General features: G+C 42.4%; 1 protein-coding gene across 2 annotated transcripts; it reads right to left on the bottom strand.

Annotated features, from left to right (window-relative positions):
• Positions 1-5602: 5602 nt before the first annotated feature.
• LOC145719371 (2-5A-dependent ribonuclease-like) lies at positions 5603-10468 on the bottom strand. Of its 2 annotated transcripts, none has more exons than XM_081810862.1 (2): positions 10311-10436; positions 5603-7280 (listed from the first exon to the last, which is right to left on the bottom strand). In XM_081810862.1, exon 2 carries the CDS (start codon positions 7246-7248, stop codon positions 5755-5757), a length of 1494 nt encoding a protein of 497 aa, XP_081666988.1. In that variant the 5' UTR covers positions 7249-7280; positions 10311-10436; the 3' UTR covers positions 5603-5754. The 2 variants fall into 2 exon arrangements, with proteins under 2 accessions (XP_081666988.1, XP_081666987.1); XM_081810861.1 differs by having other exon boundaries at positions 5606-7435; positions 10311-10468.
• Positions 10469-12034: the final 1566 nt, after the last annotated feature.

Genomic DNA, 12034 nt, shown 5'->3' with positions numbered 1-12034 from the left:
GATAATGGGTTAGTATCAAAATGTATAAAGAACATATGCAACTCAACACCAAAAAACACAAACAATTTGATTAAAAATGGGCAGAGGTCCTGAATAGACATTTTTTCCAAAGAAGACACACAAAGGGCCAACAGACACAAGAAAAGATTCTCAACATCATTCAGGGAAATGCAAATCAAAACCATGAAGAGATATCACCTTACCCTTGTCAGAATGGCTAGAATCAAAAAGACAATAAATAATAAGTGTTGGCAATAATGTGAAGAGAAAGAAACACTTATGCACACTGTTGGTGGGAATGTAAATTGGTGCAGCCACTGTGGAAAACAGTATGGAGGTTCCCCAAAAAGTTGAAAATAGAAATACCATATATCCAGTAATTCCACCACTGAGTATTTACCCAAAGAAAACAAAACCACTAATTTGAAAAGTTATATGCACACTTATGTGCTGCAGCATTATTTACAATAACCAAGATATGGAAGCATCTCAAGTGTCCATCAATAGATGAGTGGGTAAAAAAGATATGGCATATATATACACATATATAATGGAATATTACTCAGCCATCAAAAAATGAGATCTTGCCATTTGTGACAATATGGATGGTCCTAGAGAGTATAATGCTAAGTGAAGTAAGTCAGTTAGAGAAAGCCAAACACCATATGATTTCACAAACAAAGGGAGAAAAAAGGGCAAACAAAAAAAGACTCTTAAACACAGAGAACAAACGGGTGGTTTCCAGAGGGGAGGTGGGTAGGGAGATGGGGGAAATAAAGGGGATTAAAGTACACTTTTCATGATGAGCACTGAGTAATGTCTAGAATTGCTGAATCATTATATTGTATACCTGAAACTAATATAACACCATATGTTAATAATACTCAATCAAAAATATGTATTTATTTTGAATCATGTATAATTTGATGGTTGTCTTAGTCAATTCTGGATGCTATAACAGATTACAGTAGATGGGTGTGGCTTAAACAACAGAAATTTATTTATTTCGCACAGCTCTGAACACTGGAAATCTGAGCTCAGGGTGTCAGCAGCATTGCGTTCATGGTAAGGGCCCTCATATTGGTGTATAGACAGCCATCTTCTTTGCTGTATCTTCATATGGTAGAAAGACAACTAGCTAGCTCTTTTTATAAGGGCACTAATCCATCCAAAGCAATTTTGAGAAAGAATAAAGCTGGAGGCATCACACTTCCTGGTTTTAAATTATATTACAAAGACCTAATAATCAAAATAGTACAGTACTGGTATAAAATCAGGCACATAGATGAATGAAACAGAATCAAGAGCCCAAAAATAAACCCACACATATGCAGTCAACTAATATTTGACAAGGGAGCCAAGAATGCTCAATGGGGAAAAGATAATCTCTTCAAAAAATGATGTTGGAAAAACTGGATAGTTACATGCAAAAGAATGAAAGTAGACCCCTATCTTATGCCACTCACAAAAGCTAATTTGAAATGGATTAAAGACTTAAATGTAAAACCTGAAACCATAAAACTTCTAGAAGAAAACATAGGGAAAAAGCACCTTGATATTGGTCTTAGCAATGATATTTTAGATATGACACCAAAAGCAGAGCAACAAAAGCAAAAATAAACAAGTGAGACTACATCAGACTAAAAGCTTCTGCACAGCAAAAGAAACCATCAACAAAATGAAAATGCAATGTATAGAAATGAAGAAAATATTTACGAATCATGTATCTGATATGGAGTAAATATACATATTAATATATATTTATATATACGAAATTTCTATGCATATGAAATATATATGTTTACATATATGTGAAATTTATATATATGAAATACATACTTATGTACATGAAATATATATATATTTATATATATGAAATTCATTCAACTCAATAGCAAAAATCAAATGCTCTGATTAAAAAATGGGCAAAGGACCTGAATAGACATTTTTCCAAAGACATTAAAAGAGCCAACAGGTACATGAAAAAGTGCTCAATATCAGTAATTATCAGGGAAATGCAAATCAAAACTACAATGTGATATCATCTCACACATCTGTTAGAATAATTATCAAAAAAACAGGAGATAACAAGAGTTGGTGAAGATGTGGACAAAAGGGAACCCTGTGTGTTTTTGGTGGGAATGTAAATTGGTGCAGCCACAGTGGAAAACAGCATGAAGGTTTCTCAAAAAATTAAAAATAGATAAAACAGAAGTGTATCTGAAGGAAATGAAATCACTATCTTGAAGAGATATCTGCAGGGTTTCAACATATGAATTCTGGGGGAATACTAAGATTCAGCTGTTAGTAGGTTCTTTCTCCTCAGTTCCTTCTTTTTGTATTCAGGTTACTGATGAAAGAAGTCTCTTACCAATCCTGATTCTGGTTTCTATGTAGGTAATTTGTTTTCTCTTGGGAGCTTTTGAGGTTTTCTTTTTCTCCCTTGATGTTTTGATATTCCTTTAAGTTGCGACTCAATGGGTTTTTTTCCTTATTTACCCTCAGCTCTTGGTGAGTTTTCAATAAGAGAACTATATCTATATTTATTTCTGGGACATTCTCACTTTTTTTTTTTTTCAAATATTGCTTCAACCTCATTACTTCTTCCCTCTGAAATGCCTGTTAGAACTTCGGATCTAAATCCTGACTTCTAAGCCTTTTTCCCTATCCACCCCTTTATGCTTTTCTATTATTTCCTAGGAAAATTTCTCGGGCACATCTTCTAGCTCGCTAATTTAATCTTCAATCCAGTCTTGAGTTTTAAATTTTTAAACAATTATATTTTAAATTCCCAAATTCTCTATTCAGTTCTTTTCACAATGCTTATTGTTGCTTCTTGGATGAAATAACCTATCTTGGTTCTCTGGTTTTATTAATTATACTTACTTTAAAGTACTGTGGTTACTCAGGATGGCAAACTAAGTAAATGCCCATGTCCTAATCCCTGGAATCTGCAAATATTACTTTATATAGTTACACACTCACACAAAAGGACTTTGCAGATGTGATTAAGAATCTTGAAACAGTGGGCACCTGGGTGGCTTAGTCAGTTAAGCGTCCGACTCTTGATTTAGGCTCAGGTCATGATCTCAAGGTAGTGGGACCGGGCCCCATGTTAGGTTCTATGGTGAGTGTGGAGACTACTTAAGATTCTCTCTCTTCTCCCTCTGCCCCTCCCTGCTCACACTCTCTCTCCCTCTCTAAAAAGAGAGAGAGAGAATCTTGAAATAGTAGAGATTATCCTGGGTTAGCAGGGTGAGTCCTAAATGCAATCACACATATCCTTATGCAAGGCAGGCAAAGGGAGATCTGACAACAGAAGAGAAGGCAATGACTACAGAGGCAGAGATTGGGGTGATGCCACAAGCCAAGGAATACTAGCTGCCCACCAGAACAGGGAAAAGGCAAGGGTCTCCCCCCACAGCCTACAGAAGGAATTTGGCCTTGCTGACACATGATTTGGGGCCAGTGGAACTGATTTCATACTTTTTGCCTCCAGAACTATGGGAGAATAAATTTCTACTGTTTTAAGCCACCAAGTTTGTGATAATTTGTTCCAGCAGCCATAGGAAACTAACACACTCAGTTAGCTTTGTTTCTTTGGGTCTAAGTTCTTCTATTTCATGCATCTCTTTCATGGTATCAGCACTTCATAAATATCTTCAGTGATTTTTGACTGTAAGCCTTACTTTGCAGTTGAGAATCCTTGATCCCTTTGAGTTGCTTCTGTTAATGCCACCCAACACAGGGGAGAGAAGGAGGCAGTTGTCTGAACTTCTGCTTTGCATTTTATTCAGTGAAACTAGGGGGTAAGCAGGATGTGCCACTTAGTAGGGTGCTTTGGCAGAAATCTTGTGGATTTAACTGCTCTTTGTTTCTCTTGAGATTATCAACCACCCAGTGTCTCAAATAGTAGCCCTGTCTGCAGACAGACAGGCCTGGCACAGATGCTTGGTCTGTGGGGAATGCACAGGGTATGATCTTCCTATTTTCTACTGATGCAGCAATCTGCCTGTTAGCTGATCTTTTGTCCTCTCCTGCTTCTGGCTTCCATTACTCCTGAGTGGTGTTTCTTTGCACTGTTCCCACTTTTAGGAGTAATATTTAGCTGTGGCATCCTGCGTTTGTCCTGGGCTCCCATGTATTTCTTTAATCCCATCCTATCATGTTCAGTCTCTTTATGATTCCTCAAAGATTTTGTCCTGTAAAACCTCTTTTGTTATTTTGATCCCAGCTAGGGATTCATTTAACAATCTTTCCCTATCATTTTAGGGATCTAATACAAAGAACAGTCTGTAGTATGTGTTAGGTTCACCACCTGGAGGCAGAAATATAGTCAATTCTCAATTCTCTACTGTTCAAGCTTAAGAATAAAAGAGATGGTGCCAGAAATTCTGGAGAAGAGTTAGTGACAAGTAATTTTTCTTTATAATGTGACATATGACTCTTTTGCATCAAATCAGCAGTTAGAACTGGGAAGGACCCTGCCCTTGGCTGCATCTTGAGGATTCTGCTTCACTTTGTAGAGCTGCACATATTTCTGGCCTTTGTCAGTCTCCCCAACAAAGTTGCTTAAAACCAGGAAGGAGTGCCACTAGCACCTGTCCTCAAATTAAAAGCCAGATTCCAGTTGTATTCTGATGTCTACCTACTTCCTTCCAGGTCTTGTCCAGGACCTTAAATACTGTTCTCTGCCTTTCAATACCTGAACCCTCTTTTTGTCTTGTTCCCTTACACCTACCTTAAATCTCAGTACATGTCTGTAGATTAGGTATCTGTTTCTGCTTAGCCCTCTAGACAAGTGTCTGGCCTTTGCTGAGTACCTACAACGTACAGGTAACTTGTCTAACACACTGCACTTAGACCTCATAACAACCTTATGAAAGAGGTGTTCGTCATCTTAAATGAGGAAACTAAGGCTCACAGAACTAAGTGACTTGTTTGAGGCTGCAAAGCTACAAAGTGGCATGACTAGGCTGCAAGCCTCCCTACACATGGCTAAAGCCAAGACTCTTCCTACTGCACCACATCACCTCTTGGGACTTTACACTCAGCTCTGCTTCTTTCCTTTAATGTTTCTTTTGTTTATTTTGGTTTTGGCTGAGGCCAGTGGGTACTGACTCGTTCTGCCCACTTGGAGTCTGTTTCACTTGTTGCATCTTATCCTGGCATGCCCAGTTTTGACCTTGGTTTTGCCATTAAATTTCACAGTGGAGGGATGCCTGGGTGGCTCAGTCACTTAAGCTTCTGCCTTCGGCTCAGGTCATGATCCCAGGGTCCTGGGATTGAGTCCTGCATCAGGCTCCTTGCTCGGAGGGGACCCTGCTTCTCCCTTTGCCTGCTCTGCCTGCCGCTTCCCCTGCTTGGGTGCCCTTACTCTCTCTCTCTGACAAATACATAAATAAAATCATTTAAAAAAATTTCACAGTGGCTACCATCTTGGCTGAAGGAACACACCTTCAGGATTCTCTGACTGGCAGGCTACTTTAGGAATTCAAATTTCTGGAGCTGACTCCATCCAAGACATAACCTTCATATTTGTATTTGCCAAAGGAAATATGAGGTTAGCCTGGTATTCCATTGGCATCTGTCACCTCCACGTGGGGTAAGGGTTATACCTGGTAGCAGGAGAAATAGCACTCTCATTATGAATCTGTTGCATTAATCCTCAAACTGAATAATCCACACATACTCTACTCCTTTCCTCCTTGTAATGAAAATCCTTTCTTTTTGTAAATAAAGACCTCGCAATTTCTAAGAGAAGACTGGGGACTCACCTATTAAGATGTTTTGTGGGCACAGATCCTGGTGAGTGTATTCACACAGCAGATGTAGCTCTTCAACAGCCTTAAATACAGATAAGAGGGTGTTTCGGGCAAACTCGTCTTCCTCGTTTTCCACAGCCTGCCCACTGTGCTTGGCCAAGTGTTCCTCCAGGGTCTGCTCACAGAGGGCAAGACACACATACAGACAGTCCTTGTAGCTCTCACTCCCGTAGAATGTCACCAAGTCACTGTTTGCTCGGGAGCTCTGCAGACAGGAGACTTCCTGATGTCCATGTGTGCTGCCTTCATAGAATCGTTTCACAGCTACTTCTTGCCCTTCATAGAACCCAAGGTAGATGCCCCCTTCAGAAGTGTCAGCAATCTTATATTCTTCATCAATAAAGATCTTGAGTTTGCCAATCATAGGGCGGTATATTCTGCGGAGGTGTTCCAAGGCCTTCCCCCAGCGTGAGCTCTGAGGCTTCCAGTCTTCAGCGGGAGGGGGACAATCTTCTCTGGCCCCATGAGAGAGAAGAAGCTTTACAAGGGAACTGTCATAGTTGCGCCTCGCTATCATCACAAGTTCCCCACAGTCTGTGATGGCTCCTTTGTTGCATAACAGTTGAGCAATTTCCTTCAGTCTGAGCTGGACAGCTAACAGAAGCGCTGTTTTGCCCTCACTGTCTGTCTCATTAATCTCTATATGTTCTTGTTCCAGAAGCATCTGCACCAAACCCAAGTGCTTCTTTTCCACTGCCAGGATCAGGGGTGTCTTTCCTTTCTCTCCCCTCACATTGACATCAGCCCCATGGTGCAGCAGAAGGCGAGTGATGTCCTCCACATTTCTATCATCAGAACTCCTAAATGCATAGATCAAAGCATTTCTGCCCATATTGTCACGGGCTTTGACATCTGCCCCCATCTCAAGGAGGATCTTCAAGACATCTACATGTCCATTTTCAGCAGCATCCATTAGAGCTGTGGCCCCTCCTTTCCTAAGCCTCTTTTGATCCTTCTTTGTCTTTCGGCTCAAATTCACGTTTGCCCCATTCTCGTACAGGAAATTTAAGGCTTTATCCCTCCCATTCACAGCGGCTTCCATGAAAGCTGTGAAGCCATTGGCATCACACTCATTGACATCCGCACCTTTAGAAAGGAAAAGTTTGAGCAGCTTCACATTTCCCACAATCCCAGCAATGATGAAGGGAGTGGCCTCATTCTTCTTCTTCACACAAGGGTCAGCACCATAACGAAGCAGAAGATCCACCATGTCCTCCCGGCAACTTTGTACCGCGTTATGCAAAGGTGACCAGCCCCACTCGTCCTGGAAGTTGACATCAGCCCCTCTTTCCAGCAATTGTTGGACCAGCTCGATGTCTTCGTCTTTAACGGCTCCAATTAACTTATTGCCATCCACTGATGTCCTCTCATTGCTGGAGGGTGTGAGTCTCTCCTGAAGGTCGTTATGGCTCTTGGTCTCCATGATGGTAATTACCACTGGCTACAACTCTGTGCCTTTGAGAAAATGAAAACTTATCTCCTTGGGACTTGATCAAAGAGACATGGAGCTCTTTGCACTATCAGGTTAAACAGGGATTATCTGGCTGTGGACCAGCAATATGAGGAAGGAAATACTCTTGGAGTCTTCTAACGTTCCACCTGGAGATGAGCTATTTTGTAATTTTATAATAGTGAGAAAGCATTTGAATTAGAAAAATTAATTTTACTAGCAACTTTTTCAAAATACATCTACTTATTTATATAGAACTTTTTATTATAGAATATTATGAACATATATAAATTAAAAACAAGAAAATTTTTACACTGCAGTCCCACCACCCAGAAATAGGCATTGTTAAGATTTTAGGGGACTCCTGGGTGGCTCAGTTGGTTAAGTGTCTGCCTTAGGCTCAGGTCATGATCCCAGGGTCCTGGGATCAAGTCCCACGTCAGGCTCCTTGCTCGGTGGGGAGCCTGCTTCTCCCTCTGCCTGTGGTTCCCGTGCTTGTGCTTGCTCTCTCTCTCTGACAAATAAATAAATAAAATCTTTTAAAAAAAGATTTTAGTATATTTTTTTTTTAAGATTTTTATTTATTTATTTAGAGAGGGAGACAGTGCAAGCAGGGAGAGGGGCAGAGGGAGAGGGAGAGGGAATCTCAAGCAGACTCTGCACTATGCCGGGAGCCCGCCCCAGGGCTCAATCTCACAACTCTGAGATCATGACCTGAACTGATATCAAGAGTCAGATGCCCAACCAACTGAATCACCCAGGTGCCCCTATTTTAGTGTATTTCTATAAATTTTTTAAAAAATAGTTGAGATCATGCTATGTGAGGATCCCGTATAAATATCCTGCTTTCTTTCATCTAATGCCATTGTATAAATAATTTCCTACGTTATCACAAAGTCTTTTAAAACATTTTTAATGGCTCCGCAATACGCCACCAGTCAGTTGCTTCATTTCCCTATTACTAAACAGTTTTTAAAAACAACTTTTAAGCAAGATTTTTAAAATTGGAATTTTCTAACCATTCTAAATAATGTTGCAGTAAATTTAGCTTTTTAAAGCTTGTTTTCTTATGATAAATCTTATAAGAGATTTCTTATGATAGATTTCCAAGAATTGAATGACTGGTCGAAGTGTAACAGCATTGCCAACAGGTCTTAAGTGTTAACTGGCTTCAAGCTTATCCACTCTTTGCTTGCTGACCTAAGTCCCTTGATCTGTAGCAGAACTAACTTACTTTCCTTGAGATTTTCAGACCACTGGCCTTGAGGAGTGAAGGACCAGACTTTCCCAGAAGATAAGGCCTAACTCCATTCAGGAACAGCTGCTAGAGATGCTAGCCTACCTGTTTAGGGTCATACTGACATACGACTGACTGCCTGCACCTGCCACTCCTGCACGCAGCTCCCACCCCCATCCTCTTTCCCATGCCTTTCCCCCTAAAGCCCTCCAGCTTCCCCTAGGATGAGGAAGACGGTCTTTGAGACATTAGTCTGCCATCTTCCCAGGTTGCCAGCTTCCTGAATAAAGCAGCCTTTCCTTTCCCACCATTACCTGCCTCTCTAGTACTGATTTGTGAGCAGCCAGCAGGCAAACCTGAGTTTGGAACCGGTTCTCTGTCCGGTAACAAAAGGATTATGACTATTTTAAAAATTCTCAACCTATGTTAATAAATTTTTTCCAGTGTCATATTAACATACTCTCACTAGAAATAGATGGTCTCTTAAGAGGAAAAAAAACCCTCATTTATAGGGAAAAAAATGTGTTTTGTGTCAATTTGCATTTCTTTTTTTTTTTTTTTAAGATTTTATTTATTTATTTGAGACAGAGAGCATGAGAGACAGAGAGCATGAGAGGGAGGAGGGTCAGAGGGAGAAGCAGACTCCCCGCCCAGCAGGGAGCCCGATGCGGGACTCGATCCCGGGACTCCAGGATCATGACCTGAGCGGAAGGCAGTCGCTTAACCAACTGAGCCACCCAGGCGCCCTCAATTTGCATTTCTTACACCTCTCAATGCATTTACTGGCTCTGGGCATGTCTTTATGCATGTGTGCTTCTATTCAAAGTAGTAGAGAGAAGTGGAAAGAGCTCAGACTCCAACCTCACAAGATTTAAGTTTGAACCCTCGATCATTTAACTTCAGACTGTTACTGCCTAGTTGTGTAACATTAGGTTATTCTCAATTTTCCGACCCCTCATGCATATAAAGTATGGCAAATATTAGGCATTCAATAACCGATAGACTTAATAAAGTCCCTTCACGAAAACAAAATTCAGCGATTACTACTCTCGCCATCCAAGTGCATACACACGCTACACAAATGGGGGAGCTGGTGGTGTTGAGTTAGTCCAACTGCCCTTCGTCAGAGGAGGGCAACAGAGCCGCAGTTCAGCCACCAGACAGCACCGAACTGGTCCTTGCAGATTTGTAAAACTGCACCTGCTACAGGTGCAAAATTGTGCAATTAGCAAAATTGTGATTAAATCCAGATATTCCTGCTTTCCTTTGACTCTAGTAAACATTCATCTTAGCTATTCTGTGCTTGTTAAGAATAAAATGAAAAGATGAGGAAGTAGAGGTGTGGCTAAAATAGGAAATTAAAATTTGCAAACAAAACAAACAAACAAAAATGCTCAGGACCCAAGTGATCATAAAGCAGAATTCCAAAGGAATAAACAAAGGAGGTGTGAGACAGGCTGGTCTAAAGAAAGGAGCAGAGAAGGGAAGTCGAAGAAACCCCCAAGTAAAATAGCTGTCAGGTACAAGCCTGCTTTCGGTTTCGTTTTCTCGCTCTCACCATTAGTGCTGGACAGAGAGAGACGGCTTGATTAGGTACGGCGTGGACTGGACTGACTGCGGGCGAACCCTGGAATTCCGGGGTGTGGGTGGGGGGGTGGTCGGGACCAGAGAGCCCGGCCAGCGGCCGGCGGGCTCCGCGCTGTGCACTCACCCCTTTCCATCTCCAGAGCCCGGAGCCCAAGGAATCCCTAAAAGGTAACAATTTCTCAAGCTACCCCAGCTCTCCAGCCCCTCTTACCTTCTAAACTCAGACGCCCCTCGGCTCTTCCTTGGAGACCGTTCAATCGTCAGATCGCGGGGCCAGCAGCAAAGCACTTCCTCTCTGCGATCACTAAGTCCGCGGGGCGGGGCAGAGAGAGAGAGGGAGTGAGGACAGAGCCCGGAAAGTAAAGCCACCCGCCCCGGAGCCCACAGCGCATTTAACCCTTGGCAGGACCGCGAGGCCTCCGCTCTGACCGCAGAGGGCCCATCTGACGGCCCACACCGAGCCGAGCCCGCTTCGTCTTTACCACGTTATTCCAAATCCCCTATTGAGGGAAATGAGTGGTAAAGAAACATTTATTGAGCACCGACTGGGTGCGGGGGGGCCCCCTGACCATTGCTTCACAAGTGACATGACCCCGGTTAACCCCTGACAACCCTGAGGATGAATCTGAGGCTCAGAGAAGCTACATAAACCCAGAGCCCAAGCTCCCTCACTCATCTGGGCACACTCAACTCACTCATTGCCTGGAGGCCCTGAGCAACCCCCCACCCCTTCCCCAGAAGGGCACCAGTCTGGCAGTCTAAAGACTTGGTCCTGCAGCCAGTGCTGGGGCCCTTTAGGGGAGTGAACTCAGGTGGGTGGATGGTTTAACCATGTGAAGTCTCAGTTCTCTCGTGTACCATGGTTTTTAAGATTCCTTTCTGCTCTAGAAGTTCTGTTCTTGCCACTTTCCTAGCACTGAGATGCATACTGTGTACTGAACGCTGCAGTGGGAAATATTCCTGTCCTCAAGGAATAGCCAGTCTTGCTGGGGAGACCAACTCCTGCCTATCTTGAACCAGGAGAATCAAGAAGGGGTGGCCCAAGAGACATGTAAAGTATGACAACTGTTCTGGTAGGAGGAGACTTCAGTCTGCCCACAGAGACCCCAGGCACGAGGCTGAGTCCAGAGCTCCAGACTCTGAAGAAGGAGCCACCACCAAGAGCACAGGCAAGCAGGCTCAGGAGTGGGTGGGAAACCAAGGGGGAGGACATGCAGAGAGACGCCTAGGCCAAGGCCAAGGCTAAAGATAAGGATGTCTCCCTCCATCCCTTTGGCTTCCCGTTTCCACACACAGCATGTTAGATATTGGGACACGGTATCTCACCCTTCCCTTCTTTGGACCTTCTTTGCATTTGACTTATCAGAAGCTCCTCTTCTTCAATCCTGGCAAGAAGACAATGGGGTCAAATTGAATCAGATATATTACTAATGTTCTCACAGCTTCATCACAATTTTGCTGATTAAATCCAGATATTCCTGCTTTCCTTTGACTCTAGTAAACATTCATCTTAGCTATTATGTGACTTGTTAAGAATAAAATGAAAAGATGAGGAAGTAGAGGTGTGGCTAAAATAGGAAATTAAAATTTGCAAACAAAACAAACAAACAAAAATGCTCAGGACCCAAGTGATCATAAAGCAGAATTCCAAAGGAATAAACAAAGGAGTAGCAAGAAATGTGGGCAAGGCCAAACAGCTGGTATGGCTAGAAACTCCCTAGCACTTGCGAGTGAATGAAGGCTCTTGCCAGGGCATTCCATGCCCATGGGCAGGAGCAGGAAATGGCAAGACTCTTGCTAGCAGATGTCAAGGCATTAAGTCTCCAGAATGCTTCAGAGCAAGGACTCTGGTATCAGATTACCTCGCTTCAAATCTAGACTCTCCCACTGTGTGTGATAGAATAATTACAAAAAGTAGCCACATTTTTTTTCTTT

The sequence above is a fragment of the Leptonychotes weddellii genome, unplaced genomic scaffold (assembly GCF_054177405.1).
Source record: "Leptonychotes weddellii isolate Sample4059 unplaced genomic scaffold, ASM5417740v2 HiC_scaffold_4068, whole genome shotgun sequence".
NCBI classification, from domain to species: Eukaryota; Metazoa; Chordata; class Mammalia; order Carnivora; family Phocidae; genus Leptonychotes; species Leptonychotes weddellii.
Note: the sequence above shows the minus strand (reverse complement) of the source record. Positions and strands in the feature narration are given on the sequence as shown.